This window comes from Podarcis raffonei, chromosome 13 (assembly GCF_027172205.1).
Source record: "Podarcis raffonei isolate rPodRaf1 chromosome 13, rPodRaf1.pri, whole genome shotgun sequence".
Taxonomy (NCBI): Eukaryota; Metazoa; Chordata; class Lepidosauria; order Squamata; family Lacertidae; genus Podarcis; species Podarcis raffonei.
Window position 1 is genome coordinate 33,675,929 of NC_070614.1, and position 19,768 is coordinate 33,695,696.

The following is a 19,768-nucleotide window of genomic DNA, read 5'->3' on the forward strand; positions in this document are numbered from 1 at the left end:
GAAATTAATTGTTTGGATATTTATGCATACAAAGATATTAAACTGAGCCATTTTTTTCAAACCAAATATATGTACTAACTTCTTCAACTTTTCAAGTCTTCTCCATTGAGTGCTTTTGTAAAAAATATCAGCATAAAAATGTAACAGATTTACACATCTTGTGTACAAACTGTGAATTACAGTTTAAAATAGTGGTTGATTGCCAATGGTTATGAATCTGACTCAAATCATTAGCCATTGTCTGTTGCAAATGATTGTCTGTAATTTGTGCAGAATGCTAAGTCAGCATTTTTGAAGAAGTTCTCCTCTAGGCTATACAGCAGGAGGTGGAAAAGTGATGAAGCATTAAAAGGCCGATAAGAGCAATATCAATTATTTATGGTCATGAGAAGTTTACTGGACAATTTATTAATATAATACAGCAATGAGTCATTTCCTCCCATTTGAAAAAATCCAGTACTAGGTATATTGAAGTGCTAGTTTCATAAACATAAAGTAAGAAGTGTTGTTGGGGACATTAACAGTGATGCTAAGTTGTATTTGTGTTTAGAAGAAATATGGGGGGAAAGTTGATTTACAGGCATGCTTACGTTTTATGTTTCTACATGTATGATAATACTGTATTTCCAAGGACAAATTCAAATTTTCACATAGTTATTATCATAAATAACAAATTCCCCAGATCTACCATGAATTTTCTGTTATAATCTCAAGTTGCAATAAAAATTCTGAATTAAATTATCGTTATTGTTATCATCACCATCATCATCATTTTTCACACAGAATTCATACTTACCTTTGAGTAACTTGTACAAATTTAATTCTTAGGAAGGCATTAAGAACAGTTTGATATAATGCTATAATCTGAGAAAACTATATAAAAGCCTAGTATGTTCTAATCAAAACAGCTTCCTACCATGAAAAACAATCTGCCTTATACTTGCTGGCTATTCAGCTTAAATGTCACTGATTGAACTTATGAATGCTTTGTTACTCAACCTTTAAGATCTAAACTTTGTAACAAAACATGCTTAAGAACTATTTCTTGTCTTAGACTAATATTTACTTTTGATATTTATGTCTTATTTATATATCAATCAAAGTGAACCAAGAATTCAAAGATTTCCCTACTCATAACTAACATTGAAGAAGTGTTCCAGTTACAGAAAGGTAGCCGTGTTGGTCTGCCATAGTCAAAACAAACATTTTTTTCCTTCCAGTAGCACCTTAAAGACCAACTAAGTTAGTTCTTGGTATGAGCTTTCGTGTGCATGCACACTTCTTCAGATACACTTGAAACAGAAGTTGCCAGATCCCTCTATATAGTGAGAATGGGTGATTGGCAGATAGCTGTGATGAGCCTGTTGACGACTCTTAACGACTGCAATAGGTCTTACAGGAAAAAGCAAGGGGTGAGAAGGTGAAAAATGGCTTTGTCATGTATAATGAGATAAGAATCCAATGTCTTTGTTCAGACCAGGTCTCTCCATGGTTTTAAGTTTGGTAATGAGTTGCAATTCAGCAGCTTCTCTTTCCAGGCTATTTCTGAAATCTGCCAGTTATCTATCTGCCAATCACCCATTCCCACCACCCTTCTGAGTAATACCCCCCCACCTTCTCACTATATAGAGGGATCTGGCAACTTCTGTTTCAAGTGTATCTGAAGAAGTGTGCATGCACACGAAAGCTCATACCAAGAACTAACTTAGTTGGTCTTTAAGGTGCTACTGGAAGGAAAAAATTTTTTTTGTATTGAAGAAGTGGTAATCAGTTACAGGCAATGAGCCTAGGACTCCCTAGATGTATATAGTCTTACTTCTATGTATTACACTTTATATTTGCTTGTTATTTTGGTTTGACTTGGTTTGGCATGTTGTTGTTTTTCGTTTCTCCTCATCATGCTGATTCTATATTCCACATGTCACTTTGTCACATCATAGAATCATAGTATTTTAGAGCTGGAAGGGACCACGTGGAACCCCTGCAATGTAGGAATCTTTTGCCCAACATGAGGCTCAAACCCATGACCCTGAGATAAAGAGTCTCATGCTCTACCTGACTGAGCTATCCTATTATTTCAGGTAATTTATCACTTACATTTTTCTCCCTCCTCTCAGTCTTTCCATACTTTCCAATCCAGCTGTATTATTATTTTTTGTATCTTCCCTTCGAGTTCATTTCTTTCTATCCCTATTTTATTCCACACAACACCCAAGATTTCTCCCCATTATTTTTCTCAACCAAAGAAACATACTGCATAATGCTCATATCCATTCAATTATATGGGCCACATTTTAAATGACATTTATTTCTTTATATTGATTGATTTAAAAATGTTCTTTAATAGTAATTTCAGCTGTATCTCTGATTTTGCTGTTCAAAGAGATCCATTGCTATTGGAGTGTGACTTCAGAGGTGGATTTAGGTTAGTACTACTGGATCCACCACACCGGGCACCAAGCTTAGGGGGCATTGGGATGCATCACAACTAGGAATAGTGTATTGGTGACTGGCTGATAGATTTTACAGAAATTTGGGTTCAATGTGGCTTTCTTGAGCAGCACATTCACAGTTACCACAGTCTGTCCCACTGTCAAACATCTCTTACGATCAGAAAGTTCTTCGTAATGCTTAGTTGCAATCTCCTTTCTTTTAACTTGAAGCCATTGATTTTTGTCCTACCCTCCAGAGTAGGAGAAAACAAGCTTGTTCCATCTTCTGTGTGACAGCTCTTTAGATTTTGAAGGATGGCTATCATATCTCCTCTCAGTCTCCTCTTATCCAGAGCTTTCATCCATCCTGCATTTTTCAGCAAATGGTTTGGAGAAGCCTTACTGCCTCCAACCTTGGAGGCTGTGTATAGACATGACGAGTGGCCATTTTGATCACCTAATTCTCCATGAAGTTGTTTAATCCACTTTTAGAGCCATTCAAGTTACTGGCTATCACTGCCTTCTGTTGCTTGAAACCATGCAGGGTGTGGGCTGGGCTGGGGCCTGCTCTTGTGCTTGAGTCCCACTTGTGTGTTTCCTTCAGGCATCTGGTAGGCCACTGTGGGAACAGGATGCTGGACTAGAAGGCCCATTGGCCTGACCCAGCAGGCTAATTTTATATTATCTTATGAATATGGGCAGTTCTCTGAATTAACTGCTGTGTAAAGAAGTCAAGGACACTTCAAGGAATAAGAAGAATGGTCCTCTTGTGGATTACAAATTGCTTAAGTTACAGCAAGCAAATAGTAGGAATAAATTGAGAGTTCACCAAATAGACAGAAGTAAAAAAATGGTGTCCCCCAAGGATGAGTATTGGGATCTGTGCTTTTTTACATAAATTATCTAACTCTAGATTAACGATCTAGAACTTAGGAACATAAAACCTTAGGAGGCAGCAATGAACACAAATTTGGATGCCTTTAAAAGAGAATTGGACAATCAAAATGGCTATGCTCTGCATTCATGGGCAGAGTGAGTAATGATTCTAAATATCTGTTGCTGGAAGCTACAGAACGGGAGAGTGGACTTCCAATTGAATCCTACTTGCTTGTTTCTTCCAGGCATGTGGTTGGCTACTGTCAGAACAGGATGCTGGATTACATGTGCTGTTGATTACATGTGCCTGCTGTCCAGCAGGCTGTTTTTATGTTCTTTGCTCTTTAGCTAATAATTCATCCACTCAAATGACCTCAAAGTTGGGTTATGCTAGCATAAAACTGCCCTAACAGTCCTTGAAATAGAGCGGAATATTGCCCTAATATGCAGAGTAATCCAGAAACTCCAGTAAAACATAAGTTATGGTCAGTATCCTAAAACTATCCAGCTGTCATAACAATCAGAGAGGCTTATCTATTAAGTTAGATTAAAAATAAGAATATTCTATTGTTCCGCCACAAGTAATGTTTTGTACAATGCAATACACTGAGGAGACATCTTTGAAAACTTTGATTATCACAAATTATTAGTTGTCCTCATGCATATTGCCAAATCCCATGTGGATGGATTTTCTCTGATCACAATCACAATAATTAACAAACTCTGAAAGTAGATATTGAATACTCAGTGCTGGGATGTTGGGTGGCGTAGAGGCAGGGTGACAGCTGTCAGACTGATCTGTGTGAGATTGCCTTCATCAGAAAGGGTCCAGAGCCACTGAACAGGCTGGACCTTTATTTTGGATTGATGCTGGGCATTCTGCATGAATATGTGGCTCAAGATGACGGGGTTGTTTCTTTTGCCTCTGCTTCTCTTGTTTCCGCGACTCCCTCAGACTGACTGTGAGTCACATGCTGTTATGCATACCATGGTTGATTCCCCCCAGTTCCCACACCAATATTATCAGTCAGGGGACCTAACGATTGGATTTATGGTTACTCAATATGGCTACTTATCTGATGAACTATCATTCAGGGTACATCCCACAAACGCGTTTCTGGAAGAACTAAAACTTATGTAAGGAGTATGTTTTCTCTGCGTACTTCAGGCCAGATCATAACTATTACTCCTTGAAAAATGTGGTTTAAAAATGTCCTTAATGAATTCTGGGTATGTTGTACACATATATCAAGAAGAAAGGCTTCGCACATGCTTGATCTACTCAACAAACCCCGGCTATCTCCTCCATATTAACACACAGGGTTTCCCCTTCTCATTTCCTCTTTCCAGTTGCATTTCTGAAGCCACTTCTATCTTCTGTAATGTAGCCCTACTTTGCACTGATTCTCACCTTCGTCTTCAAAACCAGGTTTGTGTGTGAGGGGAGGAGAAGCTGCTTTTTTCAGCTAAAGAAGTTTGAGGAAATGGAGGTGAAGTGAGGCTGAGAAAAAAAGTGGTAGTTTTAAAACAAAATGTGGGAGGGGGGCACCGAGGGATTTTAAACAAATAAATAAATCAAACCAACCACTTTTAGCCAGGAGAAATAGCAGATATGAGTAGAACACAGAAGCTAAGATTGAAAAGCTAATGCAACAGAACTTTGCCAAGCTGCCTTTTCACTGCACTCATATATTGTTTTAAACTGCTGCCCGCCCCATGTTGAACCCTGTTCAGTCTACTGAAACCTTTGCTTTCTTTTAAAATCACTAGATAGTTATTCTGTTTTCCCTTCTCATTGCACTCAGACTTCTCTGTCTTTCATTCCTCAGCAGCTTTGTGTGTGAGAGATAACTAATGTGGACCTCCCATATATTCCATAGTACTCAAAGCTATATCTTTGGCAATTTTCCCTCGCAGTTCCTCCCAACCCTGCTTTATTGAAACTTCTACCAGCGTTTAAACCACTGCTTTCCTCCCTTGCAGTGTTGCTCCCTTCTTGCTGCCTTGCCAGGGCCACTGCTGTTGTGCAACCTGCCTTCAGCTTTGTTTCCCTACCCCACTCTGGTTTCATGCGAAGCCAGGTTTCCTATGTGGCATTACATATCTTCCATAGGGGCTGAACAATGGCATGTGTGTGTGTGTGTGTGTGTGTTTGGGGGCAGTTGAGTTGAATCTTTAGAAAATGTATAAGAGCATTGTAGTTTCTAATCAAAACTGACTGAGAATACAATATTTTGTACATTCTTGCGTGCATATTGGCATATTCTACAGTTTATATACAACTAATATGATTTTGGATTTATTAATGCTTTCCCTTTGGAATCTTAAGATCTATGGTTCAGAGCAATAAATGTTTAAGCACTACTATTGTGCATCTTAAGTCATGATATTTATTTATTTATTTATTTATTATTCCTCCAATGCTGCAAAGTCATATAAAGTGTGTGTGTGTGTGTGTGTGTGTGTGTGTGTATCAATCAATCAATCAATCTTTATTACGGTCCAGAGACCCAACAAATCATTACAAATCTATATATCTCTATCTCTATCTATCTATATCTATATCTATATCTATATCTATATCTATATCTATATCTATATCTATATCTATATCTATCATCTATCTATCTATCATCTATCTATCTATCATCTATCTATCTATCTATCATCTATCTATCTATCTATGTTGTGCACAAGATCTCATTTAAAACCAGTGCAACATAACAAATACAACTGAAGTATAATACATAAAAGAAGCAAAAATGCATGATGTGTTACCTGACAAGAAGGTTATTAAAACATTGGGGGGGGGAGTTGTTAGAAAAATAGTATGCATAGTAATAAACATTTATTAATGCTATGTACTGAGTTGAATAGGATCCAAAATGCAGCAGTCTGAATGATCCTAGAACAATAGGATCCAAAATGCAGCAGTCTGATTGGTCCTAGAACAATAGGATTCAGAATGCAGCAGTCTGATTGGTCCTAGAACAATGCAGCAGTATGATTGGTCCGCAGGAGCCACCCAATCCAGCTCCAGGTGGAAGTGAATCCACAACCTGATTGGCCTACAGGAGAATCCCGGATTTAGCCAATCACGTGCAGCCCATTGTGTAAACAATGTATATAAAGCAGATATTGTGGGGGAACTTCCATTCCTCCTCACCACTATGAGCTCAATAAAGAGCATGAAATCCACTCTCAACTCCGAGTATATTTCAATTAATAAAAAGGGGAAATGGAGCCATAGATATTATACCAGTGATCAATCTTTATTAATTGCAAAGTTTTCCAACATCTGGTAGTTTTCCAACTACCGTGCTAGCTGCTGTTAGTAAATTTGTTATTAAATCCTAACTTACAAAGCAGGCAAGATTCTTTCCTAATATTCCTTCCAATTAGAAGTAATCTAACAACTGATGGTTGATGAAGAGCTATATATCTGCCTTAATTAACTCTTTCTTCAGTTCAAGGACAAAGAGCTACCAGCGTATCTTGTCCTTGGCATTTGCTGTCAAGGAGATAAACGAGAACCCTGAACTTCTACCAAATGTCAGCCTCGGCTTCCACATTTATGACAGTTATACAAATGCAAGGATGACTCATCAGAACACCCTGAAACTTGTTTCCAGTCATAAAACCGTAGTCCCCAACTTCAAATGCAATAAGCAGAAGAATCTGATGGCCGTCATTGGAGGACTCGACTCTGAAATCTCCCTTTACATGGCTACTCTTTTAGGCATCTACAAGATTCCACAGGTAAAATATTTGGATTGTCTATGCAGCTTTCCCACATGGAAACCCAGCCAGATGGGTGGGATATAAATAACACCTATTATTATTATTATTATTATTATTATTATTATTATTATTATTAGATAATATTTACCTTTCTACTGTTGGCCTTTTCAGTTTTTCTTTTGTTCTTTTTGGAAAGAAAGTGTCAGTCTGCAAACAATGAATGTGTATTTAACACAACTGTGTAAATGGTCCCCTAGTCATGCTGGAGGAAAAGTGAACAATTAATCCCATTCTTTACGGGAAGGCACAAGTGGTAACCCTCCCTCCCCAAAACAGCTACAAATGGAATTGCCACCACTCAAGGGTATGTCTTGCAGCTGGGCCAGAGCATCTCCCACTGGCAATTGTGACACCTCATTTCAGTGTCTCTGGCATAGAATGGGTAGTCAAAGATGGAATAAGAAACCTAGCAACTGACTAAATGATCTAATTAATGAAGTCTTCCTTGTTCATTTAAATAAAATATACAATAAAATACTAGCAACCAAAGAAATGGGATCCTCATAATAGAGGGTCCTGCTTGCGCGCAGGACCCAAGAGCTCACCTGATAGGGTTAAAATGGGGGGGAGGAGCAAGAAGTCCTGGCCATTCCCCTGGGATCACACCAGGCAATTTTAGCCAATAGCCAGTGAGTGGTGTGATCCCAGGGACTTTAAAAACGGCAGCGTGACACAAGGAGGGGCACTTGCTTCGCACTGTTGAACACCTGCCCACCCTCCCTAGTTTAGGTAGAGTCGCTTGGCCTTGTTTTGGTTTGGGTCGCCTGTTTTGGAACAGGGGTTGGGTAGGAATTTTTCCATTTGGCAGATTGGCTTTAGCCATTTGGTTTTCGCCTACCCCTTGGCAAATCATCACAACTTGTAAGGTGGTGGTTAGGCATTGGCTCAGTTGGATTGTGGTGGGGAGGGGAGGTGCGGCCATCACCTGCCCCTCCAGGAACTGGGTATTCCGTTAAAGGAATCTGGGCATCCTGGATCTCGTCCAAAGTCCGCTTGAGGGGCTAGGGCCATGCCAGGACCACAGGAACCCCGGGGTGAGCTTAGGTTGGTCTTCATCGACATAGCTCCTTTGTTTGGTTTACCCCATTGGATGATCACCCTGAGAGGTGGAGTCAGTTATAGTGGGGAGTCAATGCCTGAGCCAATACCGCTCACATGATTGTATTTCAATAAAGTTGTGGCCAAAATTTTGCCCAAAAACTTAAACTAATATAAGTGTCCGTGTGTATTTATTTTGGGGATGGGTCTTGGGGCCTCGAAACACAAATGGTACAAGCAGTAAATTACAACTTGGTCATGAAAAAACCCATAAATGCCTTACTCCACGTATGCCTACTCGACTGCTTCGAACGACAGAATTAACACTACTACAATTGCCACATAATACCCATGATGCATTTGTAAGAACTTAACTATTTAGTATGACAACACCTACACATAGGGACACCCTGTCTATTCTTTTTGGCACCTGTTAAAACTGTGGCAGGCAGTGGAAAACAGGAGTGCCTGGTGTGCTCTGGTCCATGGGGTCTCAAAGAGTCAGACATGACTAAACGACTAAACAACAACAGCAAAAACATTCTTGTTTAGGCAAGCCTACCTAGAGGCTTAGAAAGTTGAGGAAATTTTAATGTCTTCTAGTATTTTAACTTTTACATATTTTAAAGTAGGCTTGTAAATGGTCATTTGAGATTTTTTGTGAAATAAATAATAAAAAAAAGGTGCCAAAGTGTAGCCAACCAGGGTTTGTTTGGGCAGGGATTGTTTATAAAGTGCATACAACATTCCTATGCAATGTGGAAATGCACAATTAGAACATGTAAATGGGAACAGGCATAACACACTAGACAAATGGTTCCCTCCTCACTCAAAAGTTTAATCTACCCCCTCTACCCCTTAGCCCACTTTCATTCCCTAGATTCCCACAAAAGCATTCAGTCATTGGAGAACACTGAAAGGAAAGAGCATCCTTCATGTTCTCTGAAGAGGGGACCTTTAGGTTTAGAGCATTTGGTGGGAAGCTGTACACCATTGCTGGACAGCAACACTTCCAAGAATGCCTTGACAGGAGTGCAACATAATATGAGGTGATGTTTCTCTCAAGTCATTCCAGGATATGTGGGCAGGGGAAAGCTGAGTTACAAAGCTTGAACTTTTTTAAAGTTAACAACAACAACAAAAAGTAGAAAGTGGAAACAATTTGGCCACTTTGTAAGGGTTGTAAAGACTGTGGAGAGAATAATTGGGTGCACTCTCCCTACCCTGGATCAAATCTATGCTTCCAGGTGTCAGAAGAAAGCTGCAGAGATAGTGCAGGATAGTGCGCACCCTGGAAATGAACTCTTTCAGCTTTTGCCTTCTGGAGGAAGGTACAGGGTTATAAAGACTAGGATTAGCCACCTGAGAAACAGTTTCTATTCAAATGCGATTTTGGATTTAAACGGAGTGTAAGGTAGTCTCTATGGGAGTACATTGTATTTAATTATGAGGTATCAGAGTTTTTAGGGGGCTAACCAGGCTGGGATAGCTGGGATAGCAGGCTTGTTGGTTTTTGAATGTCTGGTGTAGATTTTTTCAATTTTGTTCTTCTGTATGGGACAATGTCAATAAAGATTATTGTATTGTATCGAATGATGGTCAGTGGCAAGTCCCTGCTATATAGTCTGAAGACATTTGTTTTCTCCATTATGACTTTTCAGGAGTATCTTATATCACCCCCCCCCCCCACTCACCCAATGATCTCCTGAAAAAAAGGCTTTCCTGACATTTTACTGAAATTTACATTTATTTTTTTTACTTAGATTGCCTATTGTGTAATTGCTCCAGTGACTGATGTTAAAATCCATCTCCCTTCATTCTACCGGATGGTGCCCAATGAAGAATATCAGTATGAAGGGATAGCTCAGCTTCTTCTGCATTTTCAATGGACGTGGGTTGGGATCCTCACAATGGATGATGATAATGGAGACAAGTTTTTCCAGACCTTGATTCCAATGCTTTTGAAAAATGGAATCTGTATAGCCCTCAAGGGGAAAATTCCAGCCACCTCTCAAGCAGCAGATACACTTACTTCCTTTGATTCCATCTTGGACGAAGCTATTTATCTATCGAATGCCAGTGTTCAAGTGTTGGTTGTAAATGCAGAAACTATTACTATCTCTTTTTTGTTAATTAAAATATATGCATATGCAGCGCTGGAGGATATCCTACCATTAGCTGTAGGAAAAGTATGGATCATGACAGCCCAATGGGATTTCTCAGCAGACACAACACAGATGGATATGGATATGCAAGTCTTTGATGGTGCCTTCACTTTTGCAATACACTTAAATGAAGTGAGGGGGTTCAGAAAATTCCTGCAGACTGTTCGTCCTAAATCAAAAAATGAAGATGGGTTTATTTTGCTCTTCTGGGAAAATGCATTCAACTGCTTCTATTCTGATTCTATGGATGGCATGGAAAATAATAATAATGCCTGTAGTGGTGAAGAGAATTTGGAGAGCCTCCCTGGGACACTCTTTGAGATGAGTATGACTGGCCAAAGCTACACCATCTACAATGCAGTTCATGCCATAGGACATAGTTTACATAAGATGTACTCAGCCAGGCGTAAACACAGATCCATGCCAAACAGAGGTAGAGTGAGTCCAGCAAAAGTACAACCTTGGCAGGTAGTGTTTCTCATCCAAAGTTAATTTCTTTAAAAGCTGTATGCACATATCTGCTAACAATGTCCTTGTTCCTTGAATATTTTGCCCACTCATGTGACTTCTTTTCTCCTTGTAATTTTTTATTAATAATACAAAAGGTGGATAGAATTCCAGAGTTAAAAGAGAACAGGAAAAAACTGCTGGTTTATTTATTTGGAACAAACAAACTTTCCTACCCTATTATAGAGACACATAATTATTATATTATATAATCCATATTAGGCAACATATTCATTAGGCCAACTAAAATGTTGCAAAACATGATCGCTTAATAAAGCTATGGCCTACTATGGATTTGGAGCATTGGTTTTTCTTTTTATAATAGTCCTACCCAAGTATCTTTCTTTTTTGTTATTTTTATGATTTTACATATAATGATTTAGTGTCGCTAAGTATAATATTTTACTGCTTAAATATGCTGGATGTGATTAATTCTACAAGTGCCAATTATATGCACAAATTGAATAATTTTGCAAAAAGAAGCAGTTATCTCACTATTTCCTCTCCATTCACATCAGAAGGCAAGGAAGGCAGGACAATGGCAACAGATGGACTGAAAAATCTCTGGTTAGAGAGAGGATTGAAAAGTCTTATTACATTTATGAAAAGGAAATTATGACTTTTTATTATTTTATGAAAATTTATTGATATAAGCACATAAAAATGCAGTAAAAATGATGAGTGCAGCAAATAAGAATATAGAAATTCAAAAATGAAATGAAAATACAGGGAGAAGAGGAAAACCAAAAGCAAATGAAAGTGCAATGCATACAACTATACATATGAGAAGTTAGGCAGTTGACTTCATTGTATTCATTTTCGTTTTAGAAACTCTGGCACTCTCATTCTTCCACAAAATTGTATTGGATTTTTAAGAATGCAGTCCCCCCATTTATTATTATTATTAATAATAATAATAATAATAATAATAATAATAATAATATACTGCCCTATACCTGGAGGTCTCAGGGTGCCTCACAGAAATGATCAACATAAACACCACAATATATATAATAAAAATAAAAATACCACCCCAATAAGACCTCCCCATGGTTCCCATTGTTCCTATTGGTGCACTGGTGGCATTGTTATCTTGGAAGATGTTCAGTAGGGCCCATTCTGGGGTGACCCCCTAGTAGCTGTTTAGTCATTTTGCTTATTTCTTGTATGACTGTTGTCCAGAAGAGTTGGGTTTGGGAGCATTCCCACCACATGTGGAGGTTTATGCCTGTGGAAGTGCAGCCTCTTCAGCATTTTGGTGAGGTTCCTGGGAGTATCAGCACCAGTTTCTGTGGTGCTAGGTACCATTTGTAAGTGAGTTTTATAGTGAGTTCTTTTATTTTCACTGATATGGATTTAAAGGCAGGTTTAGACCACATTCTAGTCCATTGGGTGGGGTTAATTTCATAGCCCATGCCATTCACTTTGTTTTTTTATTGTGTTGTATTCATATAAATTCTTTAATGAGATTTTTCCCCAAAAAACTTTTTTAAAAGAATAAATGGGTAATAATAATAATAATAATAATAATAATAATAATAATAATAATAATTAATTCATACCCCACCCAACTGGAGTTAGAAATGAATAAGAAGTCATTAAAATATGGATGAAAAAAGAGTGATAATGGTATTAATTAAATAAAACGGGGCTTGTGTATATGACTAAAAAAGAAAAAAGAAAGCAAGGAAGGGGGGGAGGGAACAAGAAAAAGCGGCAGGTTTAATTCTGCTGTGGAGCCCCCGGGGCTTGGTGTTGGGTCCCAAAATCAGGGCTGAGACGGCAGTTCCAGGAAATGGCCTCCAATGGTTCAAGCCTCCTACAGGGGCACTGCCATTACAGTTCTTCAAAGGGTTTTGAAAATATTGATAATAAATGAACTGAAAGTTTAAAATTAAAATAAAATAAGTTTTTGTGTGTGCCTGTCTGCACTTCTCCGCTGGCGCGCGGGGGGGGGGGCTGTGCCACATTTGTCTTTTCCCAGGGTGGTCCCCAGAGTGTGGTTCCTCAATGGGCCCCAGTCTGCTCTTTTGCGCCAGGTGCCAGGGATATCGGCTTGGCGTCATGCCTGGTCTAGCCCACACATTCCCTCGCAGCCTCCCTGACTTTCCCGGTCTCCTCCTCCCATTCTCACTAGGCGGAGGCAGTGGTATGTTGGTGTGCGACTGGGGGAGGCAACTTCACTATGTTATTCATCTAGCTTTGGAGGCCTCCAGACCAGGAACTTCATTGGGGTGCTCTCAGTCCAGGGGGATCGAAATTGGTGGGGTGTGGGGGTGTGAGGCTTTGTGCTGTCTCTTCACTTGTCATTTTGAGCTCCCTGGGCTCCATTTTGATTGCTGTGATGGTGATGGTGGGGACCAGAGAAGCAGCTTGGTTGGTTCTGGTGGTTCCTAGGAGTTCAGTGCGGCTATGGCACTCACTATCTTGCCTCGCCAGAAGTCCCTCTTTTTAAAATTTTTGACTTACACTTTTTTTCATTCCAGCTTCACTCTTTCTTGAGAAGTATCTCCTTTAACAACAGTGCTGGTGACAGAGTGTCATTTGATGAGAATGGTGAACTAATATCTGGATTTGATATTGTAAACTGGGTACTTTTCCCAAACAAATCATTTTTACGAGTGAAAGTAGGAGGGATGGATCCACAGGCTTTACCGGATCAGAAATTCACAGTGAATGAAGAGGCTATCACATGGCACAGAATATTTAACCAGGTGGAATCCAAATATAGAAATAAGATAAAACTTAAATTAGTAAGAGGCACAATAAAGAACCAAGCCAGGTCATTCCATTCAGTAGGAGAGTCAATCTATCTGTCTACTTATTCATATGTACATGGCAAATGTAAGAGAAAGTGCTAAATGAGAAGAGTTCCAACAAAGAGCCTTGATAAATCTTCCCACTCTGTTATATTATTATTCTCAGTAACATATATGGGAGACTAAATCATAGAGCAGAGTGATTGTTTCTAGTGTCCTGTATCTATGCTCTGTTCTTTTCACTGGTCCTGCATTCTCATTTCTAATCTTACTGAAAGGTAAAAGAAACAGCTTGTGAAGAAATCAGCAACTTCAAGAGCTGATGATGAGCCTGAATCAATCTGTCTGAAAGACACACATGCAAAATCAATTTCCCCCATTTTCCTTTTCTATCTATCTAACATTAATGTACAAAATTCTTGTGGGATTTGATGCTTTTTAATCACATAAATCTTATTTGCCATGGGACCCAATGTTCTCAACAGCAGCATTGAGTGTGTGTGTGTGTTTTCCTTTTTGTAAAGGTACATCAAGTTATTTCTCTTCATTTTTAATGGATAGGTGCTGCCGCTTGCCAGATGTAATGATCACTGTCATCCAGGCTACAGCAGAAAAAAGAAGGAGGGGGAGCCATTTTGTTGCTATGATTGCACTCCGTGTCCGGATGGAAAGATTTCAGAGCAGAATGGTAGAAGACATAGTTACCTAAATGATGGATTGCACCATTGAATCCCCTTTTTCTGCTGTCAATCTAGTTCCCTAAAACAGAACAGGGATGACAATTGTCTAGTTATGACATAGACCCATAACATTTCATACCAAGTCAAGAGGATGTGCTTGCTATACTGCAAAATTTCATCCCCATTGCCATGCTTTTCTAGAAGGGATTTCCATCTCTTATTTCAAGTCGAATGATGCATGTCTTTTTGATGTACATCTTCATACAGAACATTCATATCATGGGTTTGGTAGAAATCTCTGGAAGACAGAGATTTGTGCTTCAACCATAGTGATTCACACCATCAGTGTAATTATACATTGATTTCTACACCTCCCACATGTATGGTTGCAGAGTCTTGTTATTGTTTTGCCTAAGAAATATCAAAATATTTTTATATACGTGAAAATACAACAAGAACTGTCTACTCTGATAGTGTGTGTGTGTGTGTGTCTGTGTCTGTGTGTCTGTGTGTGTCAGATTGTGAAGCTGAGGCTCCAGTACTTTGGCCACCTCATGAGAAGAGAAGACTCCCTGGAGAAGACACTGATGCTGGGAAAGATGGAGGGCACAAGGAGAAGGGGGTGACAGAGGACGAGATGGTTGGATAGTGTTTTCGAGGTTACCAGCATGAGTTTGACCAAACTGCGGGAGGTAGTGGAGGACAGAGGTGCCTGGCGTGCTCTGGTCCATGGGGTCACGAAGAGTCGGACACGACTAAACGACTAAACAACAACAACAAGATTTCATCACCATTGCCATGCTTTTCTAGAAGGGATTTCCATCTCTTATTTCAAGTCGAATGATGTGTGTGTTTTTGATGTACATCTTGATACAGAACATTCATATCATGGGTGTAGTTGAAATCTCTGGAAGACAGAGATTTGTGCTTCATCCATAGTGATTCACACCACCAGTGTAGTTATACATTGATTTCTCAATGTATACACCTCCCACATGTATGGTTGCAGAGTTTTGTTATTGTTTTACCTAAGAAATATCAAAATATTTTTATATAAGTGAAAATACAACAAGAAATGTCTACTCTGATAGTGTGTGTGTGTGTGTGTGTGTGTGTGTGTGTGTGTGTGTGTAAGATGAATGCTGAAATGATCTAGCTTGCTTAATCCCAGCTGGATGTTCTGAGACCAAAAGAGCAATGGCACCAGTGTAGGGGAAGAAACTTTCAGAAAGTATTCCCATTTACTCTTATTTAATCAGAGAGTTCTATGCTGAGTTTGTCATCTTTGATTATTGAGCGATTGATACAAACTTTGTCCCATTTTCAGATATGGACAACTGTTTCCAATGCCCAGAAGGTCAATTCTCAAACAAGAACAAAGATAACTGCCTTCCGAAGACCCTTAACTTTCTCTCTTTCACGGAGCTCTTGGGGACTATTTTGGCCTTCTTTATTCTGTTTTCTTCTCTAATCACAGCTGCAGTGCTGGGGATTTTCATTAAGAACAAGGACACCCCAATCGTCAAAGCCAACAATCGGGAACTCACCTACTCTCTTCTCATCTCTCTACTGCTTTGCTTCCTGTGCTCCTTGCTATTCATTGGCCGACCTAACATAGTGACCTGCTATTTAAGACAAACAGCGTTTGGTATCATATTCTCAGTGGCTGTCTCCTGCATTTTAGCAAAAACCATTACTGTGGTTTTGGCTTTCATGGCCACCAAGCCAGGATCCAGGATGAGAAAATGGGTGGGGAAAAGATTGGCCAGTTCTGTTCTTCTTGGCTGCTCCACTATTCAAGCCATTATATGTGCTGTTTGGTTATGTACTGCTCCTCCATTTCCACATTTTGATATGCATTCTCTGACTGAAGAAATCATACTGGAATGCAATGAAGGGTCTGTGACTCTGTTTTATTGTGTTCTGGGGTACTTAGGATTTCTGGCCTCTGTCAGCTTCATTGTGGCTTTTCAGGCCAGAAAGTTGCCAGATAGTTTCAATGAAGCCAAGTTCATCACTTTCAGCATGTTGGTCTTTTGCAGTGTTTGGTTGTCTTTTGTTCCTTCTTATTTAAGCACAAAAGGAAAATACATGGTGGCTGTGGAGATCTTCTCCATTTTGTCCTCTAGTGCTGGGTTACTAGGTTGCATCTTTGCCCCTAAATGCTACATAATTATCTTGAGGCCTTCCTTGAACACAAAGGACCAGCTAATAAGGAGGAATATCTAGGGAATTAATTGTTTGGATAATTATGTATACAAAGATATTAAATTGAGCCATTTATTCAAAGCAAATATATGTACTGACTTCTTCAACTTTTCAAGTCTTCTTCATTAAGTGCTTTTGTAAGAAATATCAGCATAAAAATGTAACAGATTTAAACATCTTGTTGTGTACAAACTGTGGATTACAGTTTAAAATAGTGGCTATGAATCTGACTCAATTCTCTAGCCATTGTCTGTTGCAAACTATTGTCTGTAATTTGTGCAAAATCCTAAGTTAGCATTTTTAACGAAGTTCTCCTCTAGGCTATACAGCGGGAGGTGGAAAAGTGATGAAGCATTAAAAAGGCCAATAAGAGCAATATCAATTATTTATGGTCATGAAAAATTTACTGGCCAATATATTAAAATAATACAGCAATGAGCCATTTCCTCCAATTTGAAGAAATCCAGTACTAGGTATATTGAAGTGCTAGTTTCATAAACATAAAACATAAAATAAAAAGTGTTGTTGGGGGCATTAACAGTGATGCTAAGTTGTATTTGTGTTTAGAAGAAATATGGGGGAAAAGTTGATTTACAGGCATGCTTACGTTTTATGTTCCTTCGTGTATGATAATATTTCCAAGGAGAAATTCAAATTTTCACATAGTTATTATCATAAATAACAAATTCCCCAGATCTACCATGAATTTTCTGTTATATAATCTCAAATTGCAATAAAAATTCTGAATTAAATTATCGTTATTGTTATCCTCACCACCACCATCATTTTCCACACACAATTCTACCTTTTCCCCTGTGGTTTAATTTTATTGCCACCATATCGTTCCTTTCCCCCTTAAATTAAAGGGTATGATATATTTTTATGTGAGGGTCAGGTTCCCTTTAGTATAAACTTATTGATGTAGATTTTCAGATGCACATACTCCTTCATCGTCTGGTTAGAGTAAAGGTCTATCCAAGGCTATGTTTATTTAGACATGGCGATTGCATTGCAGAAGACCCACACCCCATCAGCCAAAATCTCTTATAAGCTCATCAATGGGATGTTCTGCCTACATACGGAGCTAACAGCTACTTAAAGGGGTGATAGCTTTTTCACAACCAGCTTAATAAGAAACCACCAAAAGCTAACTTCAGAGGGAAAACACAAGAAAAACAGCATTGCTGAAATCAAAACCGCCAACATTCTGTACTTTCTTTGTTCTTTTACCTTCTCTGACACCTTCATGCTAACTTTCTTTTTACATCTATGAGAAACATGCCTTAAGATAGAAGCAAGCTCTGGCCTATTACAGGCCCAGTTCTTTGCAAATCCAAGACCCATATATTCAGCTTCCACACTTTACAGTGCCAAGTTGCAGTAAAGTTTCTTGCAATGAACAGTGCTTTTTAAAAATTATTCCTGGGATCATATTCCCTAAATTTTTGAACTCTTTTGTATACTGTTTTATTGTCTTTAAACTGTATCTTTCAATCATATTGTACTTTTGATCTGTAAATTATTGTTGTTGTCGGTGGTGGTGTTTGTAAAAAAGATTGTACAACAATTAGGGATTTTAGAAAATGCTAAGCAGTTTAAAAATGCTTTGGAATAACTAAAATATTGACCTAACAGATCAAGTGTATCACATATGTTATAGTGAATTCCAGCAAGCCTAATTTCCTCAGCAGTAAACATCCCTCTTGCAGCCAAGCATTCTTCCATTATGCCAGCAAAATTATGGTAAATGCAAGCCAAGTTATGCTGGCTGTACAATGCTGTCAAGTCCTAGATTCTACCTTATCTTTAAACTAACTGATTGAAATTACCTTCCTAGTTTTTTTAATTCATCTGGAAATTTAAATAATTTCTAAGGTATTTTGATATTCTGTTAGTACTCTGTTTAGGGTGTGGGTAGAAAATGTGGTGTTCAGGCACAAAGCCATCTCCAGTATTTTCAGTCAGTCATCGGAGAACACTCAATGAAGGAAGCAATCTCTGTGTTCCATGAAGAGGAGACAATTAACCTTCATAACATTTGTCAGGAAGTGAAACTGGTAAGAAATTGGGAACGCTTTCTGGCCAATGACACATCCAAGAATGCCTTGACAGAGATTTAGTATGATGTGATGCTCCTCCGAGTCACAATGATGTGTGGACTGTGGAACACATATCGAGCTGCTTGAACCACAAAATAATTTTATTTTTAAAAATAAAATACCGACAACGAAGGCGGTAGATGGACTTTTGTAAGAAATAATTTTTATCCTATGCATGCTTGAGTCCTGGTCATAATTGGTGCACATAAGTCCTATGAACATTGGCATGTTCAGAAAATACTGTAGATATCAGATTACCTTTTCCGAACGTGTGTTTAGACTTATTTGTAGGCTTAAAAAAAATAATTCTGGTTTTTCTTCTACCTGAAGATATATCCATTGTGTTTTGCTTTCCCCATTTTTATTCCTCATGTTCATTTTTTATTCCACATTTCCCTTTTTGAAACATTCATAAATGCATATAACAAGAACAGTGACTGGGCCACTAGATTTTTATATGTGCTGATATGAGTCTATGGTTCAGGATGAGTCAATTTGGCCAAGATAAAACACTTTTTCAAACCAATCATTTCAACTGTGGAGGTTGAGAGTTTCCTTAAGCAATATGATTTAATATGAAATAATATGTAAATATAAATTTAATATGAATAATATGCAATTATAAATAATATGCAATAATATGATTGAGATGAGGTTGCCTTTATTTGCATTGTGGCTATGTAATTCGTTTTAAAACTTTGTTTAAAAACGACAGTTCTGCATTCTTTATATTGCGGCAACAACTAAAAAGAAAGCCCAAGAAGAAAAGTAGGCCAGATATTGTTCCCCATACTCCATAATGGGGATGCAAAATAACAGTTTAATAAACTGCAACTTTATTTAACAAATAAATAAAGATCTGCAACTGGATAACTGCTGTTCTAAATTTCTCCATGTGTCAAACTAGACAAAATATGAGCATTGAAGTGCCCACTGTTTCCTCTGCTGGGCTCAGCTAAATAACTGATGCTTGCATTTCACTGAAGGTCAGTTTTGAAAGCAGGCTGAGTTGTTCTTTCTCACCCAAGTGATCAGAGGGAAGAGGCTTCATGGGTGGAAATACTGTACTGATAGTATTTCCCTCTGAATGTGTTTTTATATGTCTTAACACTTAAAAATGTGGTCCTAGTTCAACACCAGCTTGTATTTCTGTCCCTCTATTTGGCCTTCTGGTCACAGTGGAATGATTATGCTATTCAGTCA

At 38.5% G+C, this 19,768-nt stretch overlaps 1 protein-coding gene across 1 annotated transcript; it reads left to right on the forward strand.

The window, feature by feature from the left end:
* Positions 1-4,296: 4,296 nt before the first annotated feature.
* LOC128398823 (vomeronasal type-2 receptor 26-like) lies at positions 4,297-16,487 on the forward strand. The gene is made up of 5 exons (XM_053360080.1): positions 4,297-4,445; positions 6,776-7,067; positions 13,306-13,533; positions 14,140-14,266; positions 15,586-16,487. The coding sequence occupies exons 1-5, from the start codon at positions 4,297-4,299 to the stop codon at positions 16,485-16,487; spliced, it is 1,698 nt and encodes a 565-aa protein (XP_053216055.1).
* Positions 16,488-19,768: the final 3,281 nt, after the last annotated feature.

What these genes read in the sequence shown, in the direction of transcription:
- LOC128398823 (XM_053360080.1), top strand. Translation starts at nt 4,297, where the DNA reads ATGGTTGATTCCCCCCAGTTCCCACACCAATATTATCAGTCAGGGGAC. An exon ending in GCATCTACAAGATTCCACAG is followed by an intron (nt 7,068 to 13,305) that starts GTAAAATATTTG and finishes TTTTCATTCCAG; the next exon opens with CTTCACTCTTTCTTGAGAAG. An exon ending in AAAGATTTCAGAGCAGAATG is followed by an intron (nt 14,267 to 15,585) that starts GTAGAAGACATA and finishes TCCCATTTTCAG; the next exon opens with ATATGGACAACTGTTTCCAA.